This window comes from Aspergillus costaricaensis, assembly GCF_003184835.1.
Source record: "Aspergillus costaricaensis CBS 115574 unplaced genomic scaffold BO79scaffold_13, whole genome shotgun sequence".
NCBI lineage: Eukaryota > Fungi > Ascomycota > Eurotiomycetes > Eurotiales > Aspergillaceae > Aspergillus > Aspergillus costaricensis.
Genome location: NW_020291813.1, coordinates 512,576 through 537,316, shown reverse-complemented (window position 1 = coordinate 537,316; position 24,741 = coordinate 512,576). Strand labels below are relative to the sequence as shown.

The 24,741-nt window shown below is 49.8% G+C and overlaps 12 protein-coding genes across 12 annotated transcripts; 7 read left to right on the top strand and 5 right to left on the bottom strand.

Moving 5' to 3' along the window:
• Positions 1-796: 796 nt before the first annotated feature.
• On the bottom strand, positions 797-2,764 carry BO79DRAFT_264050 (uncharacterized protein; the record flags this gene model as incomplete). Its single annotated transcript, XM_025686740.1, has 4 exons — positions 797-2,284; positions 2,339-2,484; positions 2,541-2,621; positions 2,680-2,764. The coding sequence occupies 4 exons, from the start codon at positions 2,762-2,764 to the stop codon at positions 797-799; spliced, it is 1,800 nt and encodes a 599-aa protein (XP_025540413.1).
• An 878-nt stretch (positions 2,765-3,642) lies between these two features.
• Positions 3,643-4,499, top strand: BO79DRAFT_264047 (putative oxidoreductase, short-chain dehydrogenase/reductase family; the record flags this gene model as incomplete). Its single annotated transcript, XM_025686739.1, has 2 exons — positions 3,643-4,025; positions 4,125-4,499. The coding sequence occupies exons 1-2, from the start codon at positions 3,663-3,665 to the stop codon at positions 4,497-4,499; spliced, it is 738 nt and encodes a 245-aa protein (XP_025540412.1). The 5' UTR covers positions 3,643-3,662.
• Positions 4,500-4,749: 250 nt separating this feature from the next.
• On the bottom strand, positions 4,750-6,553 carry BO79DRAFT_245011 (uncharacterized protein; the record flags this gene model as incomplete). The annotated part of the gene is made up of 1 exon (XM_025685431.1): positions 4,750-6,553. One exon carries the CDS (start codon positions 6,551-6,553, stop codon positions 4,835-4,837), a length of 1,719 nt encoding a protein of 572 aa, XP_025540411.1. The 3' UTR covers positions 4,750-4,834.
• A 633-nt stretch (positions 6,554-7,186) lies between these two features.
• BO79DRAFT_264042 (N-acyl homoserine lactonase family protein) lies at positions 7,187-8,154 on the bottom strand (the record flags this gene model as incomplete). The annotated part of the gene is made up of 3 exons (XM_025686738.1): positions 7,187-7,617; positions 7,683-8,043; positions 8,122-8,154. The coding sequence occupies 3 exons, from the start codon at positions 8,152-8,154 to the stop codon at positions 7,187-7,189; spliced, it is 825 nt and encodes a 274-aa protein (XP_025540410.1).
• Positions 8,155-8,413: 259 nt separating this feature from the next.
• BO79DRAFT_254319 (uncharacterized protein) lies at positions 8,414-8,747 on the top strand (the record flags this gene model as incomplete). The annotated part of the gene is made up of 2 exons (XM_025686058.1): positions 8,414-8,581; positions 8,640-8,747. 2 exons carry the CDS (start codon positions 8,414-8,416, stop codon positions 8,745-8,747), a joined length of 276 nt encoding a protein of 91 aa, XP_025540409.1.
• Positions 8,748-10,102: 1,355 nt separating this feature from the next.
• BO79DRAFT_254318 (uncharacterized protein) lies at positions 10,103-11,065 on the top strand (the record flags this gene model as incomplete). Its single annotated transcript, XM_025686057.1, has 1 exon — positions 10,103-11,065. One exon carries the CDS (start codon positions 10,103-10,105, stop codon positions 11,063-11,065), a length of 963 nt encoding a protein of 320 aa, XP_025540408.1.
• A 2,396-nt stretch (positions 11,066-13,461) lies between these two features.
• BO79DRAFT_217036 (uncharacterized protein) lies at positions 13,462-14,422 on the top strand (the record flags this gene model as incomplete). Its single annotated transcript, XM_025683344.1, has 3 exons — positions 13,462-13,527; positions 13,603-13,637; positions 13,768-14,422. The coding sequence occupies 3 exons, from the start codon at positions 13,462-13,464 to the stop codon at positions 14,420-14,422; spliced, it is 756 nt and encodes a 251-aa protein (XP_025540407.1).
• A 661-nt stretch (positions 14,423-15,083) lies between these two features.
• On the top strand, positions 15,084-15,335 carry BO79DRAFT_146284 (uncharacterized protein; the record flags this gene model as incomplete). Its single annotated transcript, XM_025678447.1, has 1 exon — positions 15,084-15,335. One exon carries the CDS (start codon positions 15,084-15,086, stop codon positions 15,333-15,335), a length of 252 nt encoding a protein of 83 aa, XP_025540406.1.
• A 308-nt stretch (positions 15,336-15,643) lies between these two features.
• Positions 15,644-16,853, top strand: BO79DRAFT_146178 (MBL fold metallo-hydrolase; the record flags this gene model as incomplete). The annotated part of the gene is made up of 4 exons (XM_025678443.1): positions 15,644-15,844; positions 15,897-16,048; positions 16,116-16,463; positions 16,592-16,853. 4 exons carry the CDS (start codon positions 15,644-15,646, stop codon positions 16,851-16,853), a joined length of 963 nt encoding a protein of 320 aa, XP_025540405.1.
• A 433-nt stretch (positions 16,854-17,286) lies between these two features.
• Positions 17,287-19,230, bottom strand: BO79DRAFT_227777 (cytochrome P450; the record flags this gene model as incomplete). The annotated part of the gene is made up of 7 exons (XM_025683902.1): positions 17,287-17,818; positions 17,879-18,089; positions 18,155-18,257; positions 18,297-18,458; positions 18,527-18,567; positions 18,636-18,829; positions 18,908-19,230. The coding sequence occupies 7 exons, from the start codon at positions 19,228-19,230 to the stop codon at positions 17,287-17,289; spliced, it is 1,566 nt and encodes a 521-aa protein (XP_025540404.1).
• Positions 19,231-19,565: 335 nt separating this feature from the next.
• BO79DRAFT_254313 (uncharacterized protein) lies at positions 19,566-19,938 on the top strand (the record flags this gene model as incomplete). Its single annotated transcript, XM_025686056.1, has 2 exons — positions 19,566-19,814; positions 19,918-19,938. The coding sequence occupies 2 exons, from the start codon at positions 19,566-19,568 to the stop codon at positions 19,936-19,938; spliced, it is 270 nt and encodes an 89-aa protein (XP_025540403.1).
• Positions 19,939-22,672: 2,734 nt separating this feature from the next.
• Positions 22,673-23,154, bottom strand: BO79DRAFT_217033 (uncharacterized protein; the record flags this gene model as incomplete). The annotated part of the gene is made up of 3 exons (XM_025683343.1): positions 22,673-22,988; positions 23,079-23,092; positions 23,146-23,154. The coding sequence occupies 3 exons, from the start codon at positions 23,152-23,154 to the stop codon at positions 22,673-22,675; spliced, it is 339 nt and encodes a 112-aa protein (XP_025540402.1).
• Between the last annotated feature and the right edge of the window lie 1,587 nt (positions 23,155-24,741).

The window sequence follows — 24,741 nt, the reverse complement described above, 5'->3', positions numbered from 1 at the left end:
CATTGAGTATACTTTCGTGTGCAACCTTGTTCTAGAACTCATAAATAAGGCCCTGCATACCCCCATCGTAGGATTCTCAGGCCAGTAGTGCATTTAGCTACTTGTGAGATGACTTGCCAAACCGACCAATGTCTTCCCATTTATCTCTAGGCTAAAGTTGATGGAGATCGAAGTTACGGACGGAAAAGTCAAGTTACATCTGCCTCGACCCGTTTCGTCCCACATCAATCAATGCACCGCTGATCATCTAAGCGGCTTGCAGTAGCGCTGTAGAAAGGGGACCTGTTTTGTGTCCTCACATGCATTACAACCGTACACCACCAGAGGCGCTCCCCGTTTCCACTTCTGTGTCCATAAGGAGTCGCTGACCTCGTGGGTTTGTTTGTTTAGTGTTGGAAGAAAAGCCGAGCTATACCAGTATCTAATAAAGAGATTCCTCTATTGGTCTATGTGGTATGTTGTCTCAATATTTAACTAGTGCCACAGCGATCTAAGCGCCTCGGGCTTATGTCTCCCGTGAGTCTACCAGCTGACCTTGGAGCTGAGAAACCATGGTGCTACCTGGCAACACATTTCTAGTCGTAACCTAACCCCAAATCAAGGGAAGAAATTTGGAACAACTGGTGATTGCAAAGATGACAAATATATGAATAGATATCCACGGCAAGAACTGATCTAAGGGGCGATGTTGAGCAGGGAATACTAGAAGAACACTAGGGCGTATCTATTCGCTTCAAACCGTGCCTTACTGTAATGCCGTAGGATACCTGAGCGTAAACCTTGGCAAAGTACACTGCTAAACCCGCTCCCTGCACAGAATCGAGTCCAAGACATGCATGAGCTTGCCGTGACAGTCAGAGACAACTTTCTGAGATCTCCAAGCAACAAATCTGTCCGGCCTGATGAGAACACAACCGCTTTCTTCGACCCCTCGGTTGTCATGCCAGTCCCGATGCACGTCACTGTAGTCAAGGCCGAAGCCGATACCATACACATTGATGGGAATTCCTGTTGACTTGGTGATATGTCTGGCTGCCTCTTTCCAACCATCTCCACCGATCCCCGTGAACAGGCAGAATGCGCCTTTTCCAGCGAGATCATGAGTTGAAATTTTCTTGCCACGGGTAGGGATATCCAACCAAGCGTGAGGGAGTCGACTGCCGGGATAAGTGGTGACCTGAACCTGCAGGATTGGATTGCCCTCCAATTTTGGCCTGCTGTGCTCCTCATCTGCGAGATAGACCGCCGTTGATTCGTACCACTGATTGTAAGCGGCACCCCAACTGTGAAGCTCAATCTCTATACGCTTCATGGCATTCTGGATCTTCTCGCGATACGCCGCCCCTTCATCACTAGCTTCCGACAGCTTGGCCAGCTGTTTTGCTCCTTCTTCCGGGGTGGCAGCAAACATTCCGACTAATTGCCAGACGTCCCTTTGCGCGTGAAGGCCGTTGTTAGCCTCCCGAACAAGCATAGCACCGACTGGTTGGCGCTCCTTGCTGTAGGAGTGCAAGAGCTGACGGCCGGCAAGCCCCTTGGACACGTAGGCGACCTTCCACGCGAGATTGTATGCATCCTGGACGCAAGTGTTACTCCCCAAGCCGAATGCCGGCGGATGGCGATGAGCGGCATCGCCCAGGAGGAAAACATTCGCGTCGTCAATGGAGTACGCCTCGGCGATACTTTCACGCACGGTCCAATGATCCATCTGCAGGATCTCAATATCCACAGAGTCATCGCCAATCAGCTCCCGTATACACTGGATGAGCTCGGGACTCTGAGGCGTCAAACCCGCAAACGGATCGCTACCATTGGGACCAAAGCCTACCAGCACCCATCGATTCCAGGGTCGGACCATCCGCAGATGCGCCACGAGGCCGAAGAATGAAGTACGATTGGGCTTCAAGATCCAGTGAAGGGCAGCGTGGCGGTCCTCGTGCATATGACGGGTCAGATCCGCTCGAATCAGAATATTGCAGGCCTTGCCACCGCTCGGTTTGCTGCTGTACTTGAAGTCCAACTGCCGTGCTACCTGGCTTCTGGCCCCATCTGCACCAAAGAGGTACTGCGTGCGGATCTGGAAGGTGGTGTGGGTGATGTTGTCCTGGATCGTGCAGATATATCCTGTCTGCGCCCCATCACGTCCTAATTCCTGCACGCCCACCAGCTCGGTGGAGAATCGGACGTCGAAATTGTGATGAGAAGCATACCGCACTAGGAGAGGCTCCAGTTCCGACTGAGAGAGCTCGGCATATTCACACGGGGTGATGCCGAATGCGTTTCCCTGTCAAAGGCTCAGTTTGGACCTATCGAAAGGGGACGGGAAAGGTAGGCCTACGATACAGGACGGATGCTCAGCCCATCCGAGGACCTTTCCATATTCTTCGCCAATCATACTTCTAGACCAGCGCATCGACTGAAAGGACCGACCACGGACTGACTGCTGAAGAGCTTCGTGCTCGATTCCCAGGTCGCGCAGACATTCTACAATACATCTAGTTAGACAGTAAGACGAGGGACCTCTTTCCTGAGCGACATACCGAAAGCGAACGGATTGAATGAATGAGCCCTGGGGGTGTCCGCGGTACCAGAGGCCTTGGAAATAACAAGCCCCTCGAGACCTATACACACCTGGATGAGTATCGCAGAGCTCTTCGATAACGTCCATGGAATACCTACCATGTTGTCCGAGGAAGCTTGCAAGACCGAGTCCCGCGGGTCCGGCACCCACGACAAGAAACTGGGTTTGCACGTCCGAACTCATGTCGATGTGTTTTTCAATGGATTTATGGCCTTGGAAGATAAGATAGTGGATTTGGTAACAGGTACAGTCTTGCTCAAGATGACCAGCTAGCTTACAGATACGAGGTGCTCAGTGGCCTTTTATAATTCTTGAAGCGGCAACCTCTTGTCATCAGGGAGTATTCAGCACTCACTCATCTCATCTACTGCATTCATCCTATCAGACATTTGATACTAGCCAAGATACTCACCGTTCGGTGTTAAGACCTACTCATTCTAGACTGGTGGGTCAATTGACGGCGTAACTACCTGGTAACGAAGCATTTCATTCGCCTCACCGTCGCGGCGACGTAGATTGATCATGAAAGGCCGATATTGCCGGTAGTGCTACCCCGGAAGTGCGTTGACATGGTCCAGAACAGCAGATTGAATAAGCATCAGGCTATCGGAAAGGTGTGATCGACACGGTCCGCTATCATCAACGGTGTCTTCATTGGTAGGGTTTTACACATATGGCAAAAGGTCCGTACTTAGGTAGATCCATCTATAAGCGGAGAAGGGTTTTGGAGCGCCGAAATGGACATTCGGACCATACGGCTTTTACCGACACCGAGGATGATGACTCCTCGTCTGATTACCTATTTGGGCAGTTTACTCGGCCGGGAGTGGATTAGGTTTTGATTATTGGTGCCGCGCCCTGATCCAAGCGGGATCCTGAGACAGGAGTATCTGTTGTATACACTCCTGTTACACTCCTACACGCAAGTTGTCAGAATACAAAGAAGAGACTAGTGTGGAGTCGCTATTTAATTTAGTCATGGCGGATAAGCGCTGCCGTGCTCGTCAGATCTATAAATTACCCATAGACTGCTCTGCTTTTCTCCACTGCATAATTGCACCCACTACTTTCCAGAACACCAATGTCCATCATCGACCGTGTAGTCCTTGTTGCCGGTGCCTCCAAGGGCATCGGCAGAGCGATTGCCCTGCAGGCCGGCAAAGAAGGTGCACATGTGATTGTCAACTACCACACCGATGCGCAGGGTGCCGACAAGGTGGTTGCGGAAATTGGGGCTAATCGCGCGCTGGCCATCCAAGCGGACATCTCCAAATCGGCCGATATTGAGCGACTGATCAAGGTATCCGTTGCACGCTTTGGCAAGATTGATGTGGTCATTCCAAACGCGGCCTACGTGCCCTTGGCCGACGTGGAGACGGCCACCGAAGAACAATTTGATATGGCATTTGGCGTTAATGTCAAAGGACCGTGGCTTCTTGTGCAGGTATGCTTCGATTCTTGCTTTCAACCCCTCCCCCATCTCCCCTTCTTTGCAAGTCCACAGCCTCTTGCGGTGTGCTACGGCTAATGTTTGAAATAACAGAAATCCCTTCCCTACCTGAGCAGCGGCAGCACGGTGATCTTCATCTCCTCGGACTTGACCGACTTCAGTACGCTGCCGCCACCGCTGTTCCTCTATATCTCGACCAAAGGAGCCCTGAATCTGATGGTCCGGTCAATGGCCCAGACGCTAGCAAGCCGGGGCATCCGTATCAACGCTGTGTCGCCGGGTACTACCGAAACCGACTCTTTTTTCAAGTCCAACTCTGACGACAGCACCCGGATGTTGGCGCAGCTCAACCCATTCAAGCGGCTTGGGAGGCCGGACGAGGTGGCCGCCGCTGTGAGCTTGTTGTGGCGTCCAGAGAGTTCCTGGATTTCCGGTCAAGTGGTCAAAGCCAATGGGGCGACCTGCTGATGTCTACGTCGCTTGTGGGGGCTGTGATTATGTTTGGCTCTAGCAGCCATGGCGTCGTAAGTGCAGGGATGCCGATGGATTGTTCTATCCAAGGGGAAGCTAGATTTGGCGCCGTGGATTTGCCTTTAGACTCTCAGATAGATAGACGTCTCAAGAATAGAACAAGACTCTTTGAAATCCCGTATTCATCCGAGGATACATTGTGCCTGACTTCGTCTTGTATTACAGAGTAGTAATTTACCTTGGTGGTAATCCTTTCATGTCCTCTTAAAAGTTCCTAATATATAGCGACGGACGGATTGGAAACCCCCAAAGTATGCACATGTTTGTTCTACTTATATCACTAACTCCTCCCACAGGAAAGACGCGAAAAGCGGGTCGTAATCGGCCAAGCTGGCGTCAGATTCCAATACCTCACCATTCACAGGCCATCCATTGGCCGCCCACGCTTTTGACCTGAGCGTTTCAAGCTGCGTCCAAACAGGATGGTGGCCCTTCGAAAAGGTCGAAAAGCAGATATTCACCACATCACGAAGACTGCTTGATTCTGGAGAGTGACAATGTTGGATCAGGTCCTGCAGGATAATGGCGCAGGCGTGAATCACGTCGAAATGGTCTAACACCCATCGGTAGGGTGCCAGTGATTCGTCGCTGACTCCAGCTACAAAGCCACGAATATAATGCTGACAAGATATCAAAGCCTTTGCTCTGGATTCTTGAGGCCACTGTGACGTGCGTAGATAGGGCTGATGTAGAATAAACATCATCTTGCAGCAGCACATCATTCGACTCATGGCAATGAACCTTTGTAGGGCATCCACGGGGACATGGTCTTTTTCACATTCTTCAGCATAAATCTTTTCCGCCTCATCACCCAACTGGTTGATATCGCGAAGAGTGGGCTGGCTCACGCCGTAAACACGGTGCATAATCTTTGAGATAAATGTGGTGGTCAGTGATATGGTACCAAGAAGCTTGCGCTCTGAGCTATTCCCGCAGTCAACGGATCGGACGTCCGTGGTTTCAGGATGGATCAGTGGGGGAAGGCCATGCGAGATAGCATAGGTGATGTCCAAGCCGCGGATCGACCACCAGATCACGCGACTGGCCTCCGCATCTGGAGCAGAGAGCTGGAAGAACAGCGGTTCCCGGTGAAGACCGAGAGACTGGGCAGCTCTTACGAGGATAGAAACCGAGCTGGGATTGGGATGAGTGTGTCCTTCCGCCATGCTGGGAATGGCAAGAAAGAAAGCTACTCGAACGGTATTCAAATTGGGTCGACTCGGGTAACCGGATTCGGCCAAGAGTTGAGTAGTGACTTCTTTCCAAAACGAGAAGCGAGACGAGAACCACACATTGGGGTCCTTTGGTGCCGTGATGGATCGGGTCGCAGTGTAGCATATAGCTGCAATGAGCGCGAGCGCACCAGGCTTCGAGCTTCCCTGGTTTCGCTGCTCGTGCACTTGAGCAACAACTTCGTGGCAGTCTACAAGTGGAAACCAGAAGTGGCAATACTGCGCATACCATGCAATGAGCTGGTCCACCTCGGTCAGATAGATGAAGTCGTTCGATGTTTGAGGTGCTGATCTCGGTGAAAGACCATGCCGATCGCAGGGAGAGACAGTGGACTTCTCCACCCCAGCCACCCATGATGAGCTCGAGTAATACCGTAATCGACCGTCATCCGATGCTTTGAGATGACCGACTTGGTTGAATGGGATCGGTTGCTGCTCCTCTGGCCCTCCGCTCGATTGTTGGTTCGCAGAACGCGACGAAATACGCTCATCTGTCGTCACATTCCCCACAGCTCTCACCACAGCCTTCGGTCGGTAGACGCAGGACCGACCATTCATGCTGCAACATCGACAATGGGGCTTCGCTCGATCGCATTTGATCTTCCTAGACCGGCATTGCTCGCAAGCCTGCACGTTGCGCTTCCGCGCTAACCTTGGGCGGTTCAGGTGAAGACGCAGAAAGGGTGATACATTCGATGGGGACGCCCTCTGATCGAGGACCTTTCCAGTAGAGCCACAACGCTCGTTTCCAGAAGCCATGGCACATAAGCCCGCTGTAAGAAGCCGAAGGTATAATACAAGTGGTCATCCATGTAAATGAATGATGTGGAGGAACTGACTCAACTTTTGCTGCTTGAAGTAGATTGCGGGTTACTGGTTCCCACCAGCATTCCGGTCTAGCTGCTTTTGGGAATTCTTACGGCCGAAAGGCTATTTCTGAACCCTGGGCACACGTCAGTCATGCTATGAAGTGTTCTCCATGTGGTCGCAGAACGGATAGACAGTAAAATTCTCTTTCAGAGGAGAGAATCACCGACTTGCTTGCTGCTTATGTTATCCCCGGATAGCTGTGATGGCTAGATGGCTATTCTAGGAGATATCGGCTACTATTATCTCGTTGACTATGTCTAGTGCAACAATAATACCTCACTTTTTCTGGTAGCTGCAGAGAGTATGTCGATCAGTCAATTGACTTGCGTAACCGGAAAGTTCCGGCTCTATGTATCATACTACTTGGTTGACAGGCTTCCGATATGCGATGACAAGACATGTCATTGTAAAGGCAGGAACCAGATCCATGCTTGAATCGTGTAGCCTGACCCCGCAACACGAAAAGGTGAGCCTATAGAGGTGGTAGGCGAGTATTTTAGGCTACAACTCAACTTCTTGTATTCAAGAGACTGGGCCCGGTCCAAACGCGTTGAAGTAGCCCAACTCGTGCCCGAGAACCACCTTTGCCTTCTTCCGTGCGACCAGGTTTCGAATATACTCCCGACTACGATGCCACGCATTAAAGTCCCTCGTCAAAGTCCCCGGAGGTAATCCCTGCTCGTAATTCTCCCAGACATGGAACATGTCGCCTGTCAGAACTACGGTGCCGGTCTGTTCAAGGCTAAGCTCCATTGCAACCGAGCCAGCAGTATGTCCTGCACAGTGATGCATAGTAATCCCTTGGAAGAGCTCGAAGGTCTGTCCGGAGAATGTCTTCCAATTCAGCCGTGTCACATCAAGATAGTCGCTCAGGTATGTGCCACGCTCGATCCCGGTAGCGAAGGTCCAGACTGCATTCTTGAACTCTTCCTCGTGGCACCAAATGGGTATGTCTACGTAGTAGGTTCTCAATTAGAACAGGCACTACCTCATCCAGCCACCTCAACGCAGAGCTTACCTGTACCAAAAAAGTGCTCCAGCCCCCCTGCATGATCACAGTGAAGATGGCTCAAGACAACTGCTTTGACATCGCTAATCTGCCCAGCGCCGGTAGCTTTGATCGCCTCGGGTAGACCATGAACCGATTTATTCCAGATTCTGGGGGCACACTCCATTGCTTTTGTGCCCCAACTCCCGATTACATCCTCGCAAGATCCAGTGTCGAAAAGAATTAGACCGATCTCGGGATGGAATATCAAGGCGGCAATCATGACCAAGTCGCGTCGCTCGTGCGGCTGCGGTGGTAGATGGGCTGGGAATTGATTTGCCCCCATCAGCACGTTCGCTGCGTCCACGTCCCAAATTCCCAGGTTCAATAGCTATCATGAACAAATGACGGTTACTTCTTGTTATACGGCCGGTATTGTACACATAGATTATGTCTGGGGTGCACTTACCCATAATTTGGCGCCTGTTGGTAAGAGCGACATTGCGGCGATTTTCGCAAAGATGGCTGCGTGGATGTTCCCCTAATATGGGAGGGTAAGTTGTGCATACTTGTAGATGACATACTAAGGTTACAATGGCGAGTGAAGCCACTGGTAATGTAGGGTGTCAGTCACTTGGGAAGAGCCGAACCAGATCCATTTGTGGACCCCAAATTATAATCCACCTGCATTAGCGCCAACGGAAAGGGGAGTGCGGGGAACGGTGTAAACGAGACCATTGGGTGCCAGTGGTGCATTGCCCATGGTTATCGGGATGATTCCAATGTTGCGCGCGAATGAGGAGAGCGGTGCGGAGGGTACTGCTCCAGCTGTGCCTCTAGGCCGATTGGGAGAGGCATCGGAAGTTGCCAATATCGTCGCGTTCCTACTAAGTGACGACGCTCGATATGTGACCGGAGCGACTTGGGCGGTAGATGGAGGGGCAAATGCTTGAAGTTTGTTATGTTACTGATTATGACCCCTGACAGCTTGTTGTCCATTATGCTCATACCAAGAAGCTCCAGAGTACTCCAGGGGTGAACTTGCGTTTGCAGCATGGACCTAGTCAGTATTGTCGTCAGCTTGGCTCAATATAAACAGTTTGAGATCACCATCCGCCAGAGTGAGTTGCACCATGTGGTGGCAACCAGTCACGAAGTGATTTTTTTTTTCTTATCTTAGAGAACCGATAGACGTCAATTAAAGGCGAGTCAGTGAATCGAAACACATAGGGAACTATCTACATAAATAGTGTCGCTTAAAGCTCCGCTGAGAGACGGCGGATATACTGGCATTGATTAGGAACCAGTACCACGACCAGTACGATTCTCCTATCAACCAAGAGATCTGGAATGCCATCTTCCGCCAGGCCTTGAAGTTCGAGATTGGTCAGTCCGAAAGTACAAACGGATGAAGCTGGCTGACTGCATTTCGACTGACTAAATAGTAGTCTCTGGAAATCTGTGTATGTGTGCAGACATGTGCGGCACGGAGTATATTGTATGGATTTCTCATTCAGGATTATCTATATTCGACTGTACGAGGAAGTTATTGTACAGCTTGAACCATTGGGTTAGTCATTTGCCGCTTTTGGTGTCGCTCTTTACTTTGGCCATTCTGTCATTGATCGATCATGACAAGTAGTAAGCTAGCAAGCTATAACTGACGCTCATTCATTCTTTTAGACTACGGGATCTGCCGTAGTAACTATTTCAATTATCTTCAACTTGAACCAGATAACAAGATACAGTTGTGAGACTCAGAGAAATATTTCCGCGGTATTCCTTCAGGTAGGGATATAATGTTTATGATTAATGCTCACGGGTAAATCATTCAACATAAGTATGCGCAGTACAAGATACCGTTAGGAAATGAGGAGAATTATGCAATCCCCGAGATGACCACATTAGAATCATTCGACTGTGATCTTTACTTGGTGTTTCATGAGAAACCATTGGCATACATACATTGACCATGCTAACCACATAGAAGCCATGAGTCATCGAAACAAGGTTCATGTCACAAAATAGACGTACGCAGAGGGTGCAAGAATGGCAGATGCCAGTATATGAGTAGTATTAATAGCGTCTCTACAGACGTCTTTTAACAGGATGAACTATGAATGAGATACTTGAAGACATAATAAGTGCTGTACAAAGTCCTGATTTCCCTTAAATTAGGACTAGCCGGAATTTACGAAGCGCATCAACCGGATATATCCCGTCCCATAGATAAAGTTTAAAAAAAAAAAAAAAAGCAATGTTGGGCTTGCTCCAACTTTACACGACCAAGATAATGAAGAAGAAAGTTAAATAGCGTATCCGTTCCACAAAGGTACTGGTTTGAACGTTACTCTGATACTCAAGTGTCGCTTCCCTATCATCTGAAAATAGCAGAGAAGATCTGCCTCTTGTGACTTGCTGCTATTTGAGAACTGTCAACTACCGCCAACATGAATACATTCGATAGGCTCCCATACGACGTCTCTCTCATCATCACATACGCAGCGGAGTGGGTTTCCCTCGAAAGCCTCATGGAAGTCTCCCAGCGGGTGGGTTGGCTCTTTGACGGTGGCCCCGACGTGGAAGCAGATCGAGAAGCCATTCGTCTGGTCGAATGCATTCTTGAAGATAACCCTATGATGAACCACAAGCTGCATCACAAATTCCGCATTTGCATGCATCTGCGTCAACCTTCATATGACAAGAACTTCAAAAAGTTCAAGAGATGGGACTATAAAAAGTCGTCCTTGACTTCAACTTCGTCAATATCCCGAGGTTCCTTGCGGGACACCGTGATCGTCGCGGCCAACATTCAGCGGCTCGCGTGCGCTTGTTTAACGACTTACTTGAACCGGACCCGAGAGTTGCAGCCACGGTTCTTGGAGAAATTCGGAGCTGTGATACGTGACGCAGGCCCTGCTTCGTGGGTTGAGGAGTATCGAGTCTATGAATCGCTATGGCATTACCAGTTAGCCTGTGACCTAGTTGATGCTACCTCCAGATTGGAATGGTCTACAAAAGACATCAATCACTTGCGGCAGTGGCTGTCGGAGTCGGTGTCGAGGATCCTGTATGAAGATGGATACATACTTGACTCCGTAGTTGATTGCCTGGAAGACATGTGCCACGTTCCTTTACTCGATATACCGACCTCACTATCTCTTCTGGAATGGAAAACATACAGGTCTTACTTTCTTGATCGCCTCCCGCAAGCGTCTCAATTGCGCTGCGAATATGCAGTCTGGGCTCCTCCCGTTCCTCCTGTCATTGCTGAAGATGATCGTGGCCCAATCAATCCTTGGGGCCGGGACCCGAGAAGCTATCGGACAACGAATGTACCTACCACCTGGGCAGCCCGTAAATATGGCCTGTCACTATGGGACCGCTGGCGGTTATATTGCCTTGGGCTTTAGGACGCAGAAGATCCTCTTAGACCTGAAAGTGAGATCATCACCGCTCCTGACGGATCAAGTGTCACGAGGGGGTACTTGGTTGGTTACGAGACACATTATTTACTTGTGGGGGAAGTGGGAGCGAGTTTATCAGACATGGAAAATATTAATTGTCGATGAAGAGGAAGGTTATATTGACAATGTTTTTCCCGCGTCAGACATATCATGATTTACAGGGTATCTCAACGGCTACTGAGAACATACGGTTATCATCTGTAGTGAGGCATATATTAGTGGCTGAGTATTTAGTAGCTGTAGCTAAATCTATACATTTGTTGGAGAGGTTGAACCTTGTCTCCTGAAATCTACGATTGTCTGAGAAAAACTGGAACTATACTGCTCAAACTGTCATCCATTCATACTCCACTCTCTTCTACCACATATAAGTAATCAATAGCTCAAATTACCCATAAAGAAACTCCTGAAATTGCATCTAGATGCATGAAGTAGGTACGTCTCTGAACAGACCCTTCGCCAACTTGACCCGCAGTAGCGCGAGGCTGGCAAGCCAAGTCCCAACTGTAGACACAAATGATCAGAACCCCACAAAAACTATGCAATGTGCAGCTAGCATAGACACCTGTAATCATGCTTAACAATTCCCAGATAATGAGCCAATGTAGTCAGCTTCGGGGTCATTGAATGCCCCACAACCCTCATGATTGTGCGTCCGGCCTCGAAGATACTGCATTAGCTATCGTAGTGGAGACATCCTAAAGATAGCATGTACGTATGCATTCGTGGTATAATGTATCTTGGCTTTCCTTCTATTCCATGATATATGACACGCTAAGTAATTTTTGCGATATCAAGCCGATGGATACCATCATAAAGGATGGGTGATATGGCGAGAATTGATCTTTCTTTCCCTAGTACGACAGCATCATCTAGTACCTATGAAGATAAATTTAGTCCATTATAACTGATTTTTTTTCTCTTTTTCTTTTTTTTTTTCTTCTACTGGTTCGGCAGAAAACGGTACCGTGACTTGTGAGATTCAACGGCCTGGATGATTTTAGAGAAGGACATGAGACAGGCAATGGATATCTACAAATAGGCCTTGCCCAAGTCATTTCCTATGTCTTCTCGTCGGTGAAACGGAGTCATTTTTCCCACCTTCATTTGCCCTCTCCCACCCGGAGGCGCTGGCCCCGACTAGCTCTTCACTCTCTTCCAGAGACGCACGTACATCTCATGCTGGTAGGCAAACCAAAAGCTCTCAATCCGCCACGGGCGGGTGGTGTCCACCAGTTCGATGTCGAAGGTATGCAACATCAGGGCATTAGGATGCGTTGACTAGCAGGCTGAGATTACCGGAATCGGTACTCCGCCATGTAGATTGGTCGTTGCCAGTTGCGTAGCTACGGCATATCAATAATTGACTATACACTACGTGCATTTCAAACTCTAATCTTGCGGAAGAAAATATGCTCTATTTTGACTCGACCGGTAAGATTGTGTACCATGTTCAACACTGCAGGGCTTTGTCTGGTATACGGACAGAACAATCGCCGGCAGAATGTCGCTTCCAGTGTCCGAGCTAGACATACATACCCATGCCATTCCCGCGTACTGTTTTGCCCCTCAAAAGGTACCCCGAACCTCACCTGCGGTGTCTCAGGGTGTCTCGGGGCGCACCACAGCCAAAGGGTGTATACGAAGTTCAAAAGCTTCACTTTCTGGGGTCTCAAAATAGAGATGATTGTAAGGTTGACTGCTAGTCTATCTCGAATCTTTATCACCTCAGGTCCTCAAAACCTTTTAGTTACATATGAATTTGCATCATGGTGGGTAGATAATGGTGTAGGCGGTCGCGGGCTGCTGCGCGAACATAGCCCTCCTTAGAATCATTACTATATGCTGAAACCCGACATTTCGACAGGATATTACTAACAGTTCCATTGTTTTTCTTTTATATCATTCTTTCTCTTTCCATCTTAGAAGAATAAAAAAAATTTAATTACGCTCCCCTGGTTACACCATCTTTTTGTTCTTGTTCTTGCTGCCCAGTTCCAGCCCCCACATAGCCATAACATAGTATGTGGGGTGCTGAAGCTTCCTTTTTGTGGCGCCGCTCGAGCGAACAAAGCATGGCCTCAGCGGTGTTGAGACGCGTGTGAGCAATATCTAAAAAGCGCAATGCTTGAACTTCCGTCAGGACATGGCACATCGCGGTAGAGGCCGGATCCTCTCTTGATTTTTGTCCCCTTGCCTTCCGCCACCTACTTTTCCATATATCTTTAACCCCATACGGTGTTATCTTGCCTCTATCGTTTGACACCCAGCCCACAATTGAGCTCGCGTTGACCTTATCATGGGCGACGATTGTGCGATGACGACGATGAGGAGGAGACAGCATGTCTGCAACATCTGCAAGAAACGGTTCCTTCGCCGCGAGCATTGCGTGCGCCATCGACGCGGTCGTCAGTACTCCACACGCCCGTTATTCCCTAGTGAATTCCTCCAGTGCCCCGCTGAACACTTTTTCTTTTATCCAGATACCCGCGAACAGCCGTTCCAATGCCGATACTGCGTGAGAAAGTACAGTCGCACGTGAGCTCCTTCGACCCAATCACCCTTCCCCCGGCTCACTTTCCCTTGACAACTGGGAATAGAGGAATTGGTCTGTTTAGGACAAAACTGAAGGGACGGGGTTGAACTAGAGACGTCCTTATACGGCACGAAAAGACGGCCCATGGGGACAAATACCGCGCCCGACCTTCCATTTGGGAGGTCAGCGCCGCAGCATCGCCCACAAGTAACCCCGTAGCACATCAATTCGAGCCCACGGCCCCCGATAGCCCCGACGTGACCCACTGGCGCAGATCCACGGACCCCATCCAGCACGCGCTCACCGTCCAGGATTTCACCACCCTCCATGCCGAGGCACTTTCGGCGAGCTATCTTATTCCGCTCTCTTCGATACAGACGCAGACTCCATTACCGGCCTGTGGACAGGAGATACTGCCGTATGCGACGCCCGCAACCACCGAGTCCACTGCGTGGTCGTCGCCCCGGGTGGAAGATGCGGATTGGCTTGGGATGGAGGTCGAGGTGCGCAAGTTTCACGACCTGGGCTGGAAGGAGAGTCCGAGCCTGATGCCCTGCGTTGGGCTTAACACGAGACTCGAGGGTGATGAAATGGCGGAGCCCGAGGCGGAGGACGGCCGTGACGATAGCAACGAGCTGTTGGGCTCGTTGGGTCCCATGTTCGACCCGCTCTGGCACCCCTTTATCACCCGCCGGGCAGCGGTCACGGGATATATGCTTGATCGACATCATGATGTTCTGCATCGCGCAGGCCTTTTGAATTCATGACGCTTGAGCGGGTTGCGACTGGTGGGAAATGCGAGGCGCAATGTAGTTATATTTGCATAAGATCCAAGATATTGACGGTTCGCCATTGAATTGAGGGAGATTCCATATTTCAATCCTTTCTCCTGCCAATATGTGGTAAACTTCCCGTAAAAATGCCTCGGATACGACCAAAGAATGGCTCTTGGGGCTACATATCACGGGCACGTATGTGATGTAAAGCCATACTCCAGAGTGCTCCCGACAAAAGCCCACAGCGCTTGGCCACTCGTAGCAGCCCCCAATACCACCAAACGGAGGAGAACGCCTTCGCCTCTCTCCTTCCCCAAGATCCTAACTGTGTGCAATCTCGGGACCGTTTTCCCCTCGTCTCTGTGGAGGTGGGGTGCCGGTGACGGGAGCTTAACCCCACCCGCCGGAGCATCAAAAGGGTGACTTATATCCAGTAACATGATCCCAGATCCTGCACAACAGGCAATACAGGCAGTCAATCCAACAAAAAAAAAGATTCATCTATCAACTGTTGAAAGATGACTGCAGACACCACAGAGAACATCGAGTTTATTGGTGACATCCCTTCCTAACCCCGCCTGCATCAGATTGCTTAGGGTTGCCCGTCGTCGTGGCCGCTGCTAACCGCGGTGAGTCTTCAGGCCTGGGTGCCATGGGATACGCCATGGCCCAGAATGTGCGCAAGAGTATGCCGTCAACAGGGCGTCTGTACATCTTTGGCGTCTTTCGCAGCGCATGTGAGCGATTCCAGACCGAGATGGAGGGGACCAGCGCGGTGGTGGTGGTTGACTCTGCTCGAGAAGCCGTGGAGCAGGCGCCGACGGTCATCTCCATCGTTCCTAACGCCGCCGACGTTCGACAGGTTTACCTCGACGAGGAAAACGGGGTGATTGCGGCCAGATAGATCCCCGAGCGTTTGATTTTGGAGTGTAGTACTATTTATGCTCGAGCCATCCGCGTATTGTAAAAGCAGTCTAGCCGAATTTATTATGATTGCTTCGCAGGGTATAGTGCGGGGGACCGACGTTCGGAGATCCACCACATCACCTCCCTAAAACAACCCCCATATAATAAGTTCTGCAGAACCTCGTATGAATTGACGACTGGATACTTGAGCCACCATCTCACTATTTTCCATCTTCCCTTTTATTTCCTTGATGTATGATTCTACACATATCACAACAACGAAAACAACCACACCGCAGGAGCAGTATGTCCGACTTCGACCGGGAACTCCCCGAGACAGCCGCTTTCGTTGACGTGAAGCTCCTAAACGGCGGAAGTATGACAGCACATTATCACAAGCTCCATGCAGGGGAGCCAGCTGTGGAGTTCAGAATGTACAACTGGGCTTTCTACATTTACCATCCGGGCCAGCAGAGACATATCATCTGGGACCTCGGGTTCTCGTCGGTGCGTCGCTCGGAACATGGGGTGGGTATGAGAACTATCTACTCACTAATAGAGGCACATCCAGAACCCTGACGACTATCCGCCCGCAGTCGCAGAGGGCCCCTTCGTCGAGGCTCAGTTCCAGGCGCCCAGCGAGTCAATCTCAGATCAAATTCAACGTCGTAGCGGAGTGTCACCGGATCAGATTGATACCATCATTTTCAGGTGCGGAGGTAGTTCCATTGCGAAGCATCGGCGGCAGCCCTGGACTAACTGGCCCATCTTCTCACAGTCACGCTCACTTCGACCACTGCCGTCCCATCAGCCGCACGTTCCGCAACGCAATCGCCTGGTTCGGACCGGGGACGCGCGAGTTCTGCACGCCGGGACACTTGGCCGACCCGACCTCCTTCTGGGATGGCCGATTTTTCGACCCAGAGGACCGCGCGACTGAGAGGTGGCAAACCTTTCTGGGCCCTTGGATGCCCTTCGGACCTTTTCCCCATGCATTGGACTTCCTAGGCGATGGTAGCCTATGGATCATCCAGGCCCCGGGCCACATGCCTGGGAACCTGTGCGCATGCGCCCGGCTGGCGTCTGGAGACTGGATCCTGCTGGGGTCAGATTGCTGTCACTCACGGTATAACCCCTTTTCTTGCCTTCTACCAACAGCGAAGATGCGAGTGCATGGGGGGAAGAGGAGGTGCACGAGAGAAAAGACGAAAATGGAAAAATTGTGCTCACTGTTACGTTTGGAACTCTATATAGGGCTCTCCTGGACGGGGTCAAAGACTTCGCCCGCTTCCCGCTCCCCGGAGGCACCCAATTCTGCTTGCACACCGACCTCGACGCGGCGCGGGACACGGTAGCCCGTGTGCGGTATCTGGAGATGCACCGAGGGGTGCATGTTGCGCTGGCGCACGACACCTCCTTTATCGAGGATAGGCAGGACACGGTGCTATTGTCATTGCTTGACGAGGAGGGTCTGGACGGGTGGGGTGCTGCCATTGGCGAGCAGAGGCCTATCTAGTCCCCAATGTTCTTCGATTCTTGATGAAATGCCCCAAATGATGACTTGAGAGGAAGAAGAGTAAACCACTCGGGAATTGATGTGCAGAGGTGACGAAAGAAGAAACAAATAACAGGAATAAGCTCCCACACTCTACACCCTTTATGAAAATGCGGAGGGGGGGAGAGGGGGGCGATATATGTTTAGCGTCCCAGGTGAATGGAAACAACCCTACCCCACCATATTTTCCTTGGGGAGAAGCCTTGAAGCCGACAGATGAGGCCAGCTGGGGAAAGCCCACATTGCATGGGATACAGCCCTAATTCATTTAGGGATGCAAGTACCTCTATGCTGGTGAATCTCTAGTAGCGATACCACATTCGACCCAAGAGACTTATAATATCACCCAACACGAATTTATGTACATACACAATATACAGTAAAAATTCAACACTCAATCTACCACCATCCCCTGCGCATTCACCTTGACCGAACTCAGCATATAGCCCTCCTCCTCAGCATGCTGCCAGACCCTGCGGATCAACCCCACCACCTTGTCACTCCTCGGGACGAATCGCAACTCACTGGGCTTGGGAAGAGTGTTCATCCCCTCCTCGTACGCGGCGTCAGACACATCAACAGATCCGATCCTCCCGTCGTCGGTAAGCGGGGGGAGGATCTCAAAGGCCCATACCAGGCACGCTATGGTGATGAACAGGCTGTTCTCAGCCAAGTGCATGCCGGGGCAAATGCGGCGGCCTGCGCCAAAGTCGAAATGATCGCGGGCGTACGGGTCGGCGTGAGCGGTGTATGCCCCCGCCTTGAGGGGGTGCTGGAGATACCGGTCCGGCACAAAGTCGTCTGGGTTCTCGTAGCGCGCCGGATCGAAGTGTAGCGCGTATTGATTGATAGCAACGGTGGTGTTGGCGGGGATAAACCAATCTTTATACACAACGTCCGCCGAGGTGTAGTGGGGAGAGCCCAGGCTGTGAGTAGAGGGGACGAGTCAGTATGCGATAAACATCAGGGTGCTTGGGGTGATATACGTGGTGACCGGGCGGATTCGCAGAATTTCCTTCACACAAGCACGGATGTAGGGCAGCTCCGCCTCATCGCGAAAGCTAGGGAGGCGGTCCTCACCCACCACACGGCGGAGTTCCGCGAAGGCTTTCGCCTGGGCTTCCGGGTAAGCCGCCAAGTACTTGACACAGGAGTTGAGCGCGGAGGAGGTCGTCTCGGAACCTGCCTCAATCATTGCTGCAGAGAAACACCATTAGTCCACCCGTCGGCAAGGGGCCGAGAAATGCATGATTAGAACTTACTTCCGGCAACAAAGCTGGCTTGCAGCTCGCTGATACCCACTTTTTCATAGTCAGTGTTGATGAACTGCTTCACAAAACAATCCGGGGCTTGGTTCTTCTCCATCTGCGTCCGGAGACGGTTCTAGTATTTCATCCAGATGACCGCCTGTCGGTTGAAGGACCGGAGGGCGGCCTTTCTCCACCACTGCATCCACTGGGGGAGGTATGCCAGCACTTGGAAGGTCTCGGCTAAGTATTTTCCGGGCGTGGCAAATTCGCTGAACTCCTGCATTAACCCGTAAATCTCGCGGATGTCTTCGCATTCCTGAAGGAATGGTGCAGGAGTTAGCGCTGAACTCGACCGGAGGGAGAGAACCAAACGAAAAAAATTACCCATACTGGGACGCGGCGTCTGTAGGTCGATGTCATCACCACTGGATTTGAGAAAATTAACACCGGACGGCCGGGGAATGTGACGGCGCAACAGGGACTGCCCACGTACCCGAGGTCGTATACCGTCGAATATGCATGTAGAAATTTTTCTGATTGCCGTTGTCCGTCAGAATATCCCACAGCAGCTGCTTGGCCTCGAACTCCTGCGACGGAATGAATTCGTTGGATGCTTTCGGGGTCAGAAGTTTGTGCACGATAGCACGAAGCCGCCGCCACTCTGCCGAGTAGGGCATAAGGAGGAATCTGAAGACTCCCGTACACCCTGGTTAGTGGACTGCATGGCGTTTCTTGGACAAGATGCGTCTTTCTCCCCTTACTCACCTCATTCCGCCGGAGAGCAAATCAGATACCACGGGGCTCGGTGCGCGTGAGGAAGTGTGCTGGGACTGCTTGTCGAAAATCTCTTTCACCGCCGATGGACTATTTGCATAGATCCAAACCTGGCGCCCGAAGCGCACCTGGAACAGTTCGCCGTACTCGACGGCCCATTTGCGGAGTTGTTGTTGGGGATATGCCCCCATGGCAGTGACATTCCCAACAACAGGCACCTCCCGGAGCCCTTGGGGCAGTTTCCGTGCCCTTCCGACTCGCAGGACCAAGAACACTGTAGTGACAGCGAGAATCGCGACAGCAATAAGAGCCATTGGTGCCAGACGAGGGAATCGGACAGTTAATTGAGTGGTGTACAGGGGTGGCTTTTTGACGGCTGTGCGGCACTAGAACTTGTCAATCTGGCGGGGTAGGGCTATTTGAAATGCAGTGAAGGAGGCAGACGGAGGGATACTGGGGAAACCCAAGCTTTTTCACCCCACATGAATAGTCCACTCTTTTACCGCACCCGGGTGTTACTCAAAACACTACACCGACACTCACACCTTACAAATCCACCGAGGTCGAATGCCCCTCAAACGCGCGGAAAAGATAATTGGGGCCCCATCGTCTCAATACAACCGCGAAGCCCGCCGCTGTTCACGTGAACATGGAGACCGGGAGAGCACCCAGCTGCCTGCCACCCCCTCGGAGGGACCAGATCTACGTCGTCGTTCACTCCATTGACAGCGGTCAGATCACTCTGCCCGAACGTTACTTTCTCTCCCCCAGTGATCCCATCGCGCGAGAGGGGACCGAGTTAGAGGTCGTCATGGCGCACGACGTCCAGTGGTGGAAGAACCTGCGATATACATGCGGTGTCCCGCCCACTGCGATATACATGCTGAAATTCGACTTTGTATCTTGCTTACTTATCTTATAATTAGCAGAACCAATATGAGTACTTTAAAGGCAGAACTCTACTCTGAATGCCTCTCTAGGTTGCACTAATTGCCTTAAAGGCCCCAATCGGCCTGATTTAGGGTTGCTTGTCCAATGCACCCCATGCGGACCACAAACGTGTGAACTCAATACCCTTGATACCCACCCCAGTGCCGAAATTCACCTTTGGCAGGAATAGCTGCTCATGAGGGTTTACCGACAAGCCTGCTCTTGCCAAGGACATCTAGATTGTAGTATGCTAAGAGTATTCATCTATGCGGGGTGAATGCCAAGAGAAGGCTTCCCGAACGTATGTGGGGTGGATACCAAGAATACCTCACCCTCTCTATGTGCTGTGCGGGAAGTGCGAAAGTGACTCTTTCAGTACATGATTGTAGTAAGCGGAGTTGAATTATCGTAGTCACCGGCAACCGGCGAAAGAGCACCCTATCTGTCACATTCGAAGCTCTGTACAATACATACATCAGTCGGCTAGGGTCTCGGTCAATATTTATACCAGATGATGACTTTGAACAATGCAGAGAGATCCTAAGTAGTAATGTACACGTCGCTCCGCATCATATACTAGTGCAGAGTAGCAGGAGTAGTAGGGCTTTTAGGATATAGTATTGAAACAAGCAAGAATAATAAAAATATAAAAACATACAACAGAAGGGATTCGCTGGTGGTCACCCACCCAACTACTAACCTCCCGGCGTGTGGCTTAAGTACGGCTGAGCGGACGGGAAGCCCTGTTTTCCACACCCTGTGGTCGTATGTACCGGACTTTAACTCGGGCTTGAATGATATCGTGTTTTGGAGAGTTTATTACCTGACGCGTTGCCAATGATCACGGAGCCAGTCAAGTAGGTGGGTTTAGGAAGCCGAAAATAAGTCACTAAGACCGGAACGGTGTCCTAATTTATCGTTCTATAAGGTCTGATGGTTTGACGAGGTCTTCTGATTTAATTATGTTTTCTGGTTGAATGAGATCTTGAGGTTCTATGGTACTATTTCTAATATATAATATTTTCTGAGAAAGTTTGTTTAGGATATAAATAATATCTTTTAAATAACCTAATAAATAATTAAATAAGCTGAATAAAGTAGTAACAACTAGTCTGGGATACTCAGTGGCCACTAACATACACCTTCTGTTGTATGTATCTTTTTATCATTATCTTTCTGAGCAAATAGCAATTCGTGGGGTTTAGTTAGTGCCTGTGCCGCTGGGCCCTCATAATCCTTTATCAGTACCGCTTCAAATCCTCTCTCCGGACGTATAAAACCAGAGCCAAATCTGTCGTAAAACAAAAACTGAGAATCGTTGAAGGTTCTCCTTCTTCAGTAGGGATGAACTTCAATTTAGTACATGTCAAATTTGCCCCGATGGCATTATAATGCCTCCTATAGCTCAAAATTGGGTTCTATAGATCACTCATAAATACCACCATGCAACTATATCGGGGTTATATCGAGCAGCCATGTTCTGCAGAGTAATCTGTCTGGGCCTTGAATAATACGACGCCTAAATTAGTTAGTTTTATATACCAAGCGTACAGAGTAGTACGTCCACCTCCGAGCTGCTCTTTCCAAGAATGCCAGCCCCCGTCCGAAGTAAAAAGACACTCGCGGTTATGCCTCAATCTTGTCAGGGAAACGTCTGCGTCTCTCTTCTAGCAATATTCATATGCCTTGAGGAACAGCTGAATATATCTCCGTCGACTTCGTTGACGATTTCCTGCCTTGGCGGTGTCCGGTCGCCGGTGCTGGATGGTTCTTGTTGTGAGTCATCACGAGCTTTCTCGTAATCAGCAGATGTTTTAGGATTTGCTAGCATCAACTATATCAATCTAAGTTACCTATTAACTCAGGAGAATTTGTTGGGGCCAGAATGAGAGACAAAGGGGAATTATTATGTATCTGATTATACGAGTGCCCGATAAGAGGGACCGTGGTTCTGGCATTGGGATTACGATTTTATGTTGCGTTTAGATTTCGTTCTTTTTCTGAGTGTTCACAACGAATCATCTGTTCCCGTGAAACCAAAGACGCTATTGTCTCTTTGAAAATACAATTTTGTCAATCTGCCTCTCACCTTTGCCTCCCATATATTAGGTGATATATAAGTACATAAATATAATCTTTAACTGGTTACAAGCTAAGCTATCCTGTACAAATTCTCGAATCATAGCCACACGTATATATAATCTATATAAGTCAGCAGAATCATCGCGAAATAGCAGCTCTTCAGAATATAGAAGAGCACTCACTATTGTTAGTAACCGCAATATCCAAAAATCAAGTAGAGACTGTCTGTTTCAAGTATTTTGGGTTCGTCGAAATAAATAGTGCCGACACTATTCCCAGTGGAAGGGAAGGAAAATTGTAATCTCCGAAAAGGAAGGCGGTTGACTAGTCACAGTTACTAAAGATAGCATTACTCGGAGTTCACAGCAGGCCTGTAGAGTTGAGAGGCAATTTGCGTTCTCAAATCTAAGGCTGATTATCAAAGAGAGGTCCACTAATGACTAAGGAGGGTTAGTTGAAAGTCGTTGTGGTTAGACTATTGGCCAAGGTAGTGGACTATATCAACACTCATTCAATAGGTGATTCCTTAACCAACAAACTTGAGAATATCTGCTACATTCTAGCGATTGATGTTGCTTGGACCTCGCCGCCAGCTGGGATTTCTCGATATATGATGAAGCTGGAGATAGCATCGCGTGAGTCGGGGAACTCTGTGGCCGGGACTGTCGGGGGTTGGGGATCATCCACCACTCACCGTAATTGTTCAGCTTGTACCATTCCTTCGAGATCGAGTTGAGTTTGGTCTTACTCAAAAACGAAATTCTCGTCCTTGTCGTGGATGTACTGGACCTCAGTGCCCATGACGTCCCAGCCGCCTTCCAGGGTCTCGATGGCCTGCTTGGCCGGGTCGATAAGGTCGCTGAGTTCCTTGGCCTGACTCTTCATGGAGGTGACGTTGGCCTGACTCTTCATGGAGGTGACGTTGGCCTGGAGGGTCTTGTGCACTTGTTTACTGGCCTCTGCGTCCTTGATGAGTTTGTTCATCGCCTCGATCTCGAGCCAAGCCGGGAATACTCTTGCGGAACATGTTCTGTCATAGCAAATAACGTCGTATGTTTTTCTACCAGTCAGTAAGTCATTCAACGTTTAATGTCATTCAGAAGTGAGATGCGTAGGGCGAATAAAATAAGTAAGTAGATATACAGATAACCTAAGTAACCAGGTCTTTATAGTAATTCAGTAGGCATTCAATAGATTAACTATATCATATAATTTACTAGTATCATTATTGAAAGACTATATTTCCTGGTTATTTAAGTTTCCTGTCTGGGTAACAAATAGTAAACTGACATTGGCGTGGTCTGCATTTACTGATGTTCTTTACTGTTCACTATCCTGCAATGAAATTTTATTGAATATGACGTACTGCAATACTGAAGGGTAGAGACACCAGGGTTTGACACTGACCCCAGTCTCTCTGAGACCTAGGTTTATTCTAAGGCTCCTAGCGCGAAATTGCTAGGAACAATGAAGATGGAGCTACCCTGTGCTTCTAGGACCGGTATTTGGGAGACGGTTCAGGTTCCTATGATTGTTTGGCTAATATGTAGATTATTGTGTGAAGGTTAACTCCAGTTATATCCTATCTTATACTTCTCTGTTCTTTCTAATGATCTGTGTGTAGTTTTGAAGTATCATCCTAGGGCTGCTTCATATCACATAGCCCATTATCAATATCTTATTAGTTTTAATACCTTTTTGCTCATCTCCAGTTATGTACTAGCCTAGATAACCATCAATTCAAGCGATGCTTCAGCTTCCACTTTTTATCTAGTAGCTAGCGTTCCTACGCCTTAATACTTCATAAACATGGAATTCATGTGCGACTGGTGACAAGTACTATTGGAAGCAGCTGACGAGGATAACTGTCAATCCTCCGCTTACTGTCACCCTTGAATGATGATGATATTGAGTGCGGGGCAACTTTTCTACTAGTTTCTTAATACCAACTGCTTGTATTTTCGGTATAATGATCGCGATCAGGGTCTCTGAGGATACATAAGAGAATGTCACGAACCTGCCTTACGTAGCTATGTTGTCAAGGATTAGCTAAGAATCCAGCGAGGCGCCAGGTCGATACCGGCTCTTGTATTCATTGAACACCCTCACAACATCCTCAGTTAATTCCGACGGTGCAAAAATAGATGACCGCTTCATCTTTGTCAAGTCGAAATCAGTCTTCACTCGGCCGGTAGAAAGCAAAAGCTCAACTACCTCTACATGTCCCCTCTCAGCAGCGAGCATAAGCGGTGTCATACCATTCCCATCCTTCCCATCCGGGTCGACCCCCTTCGCCAGCAGCAAACGCACAATATGCGTCCGTCCTAGTTGTGCCGCACTCGCGAGTGCCGTAGTGCCGTATTTATTAGGCAAACTCGGATCAACCTTCTTGTGAGCAAGAAGAGCCTCCACCACATCCGTGTGCCCAGCCGCAACGGCCGTTAATAAAGCCCGGCTCCCGAAGTTCGGCTGATGGTCGGGCTCCACGGTAGGGATAGCAAGGAGCATTTTCACGATGCGCGCACGCCCGGTCCTCGCGGCGGCCAGAAGCGGGGTCTCTCCACTTTCGGATTGCGCGTCCGCGTCCACGCCTTCAACTGCCAGAAGGCGCTGGACGACCCCCAAATGCCCGTTCAGGGCTGCGGCCATCAGCGGCGTTTGCCCAAACTTAGCCTTTGCGTTTGCGTCTACCTTCCCCGTACCCAGCAGTTCCCCTACTATATTTTCTGCCCCCGCAGCTGCGGCAGCCATAAGGGGTGTTTCCCCGCGCTTGTTCCGGCAATCCGGCTGGATGTCCTTTGCCGATTGTAATA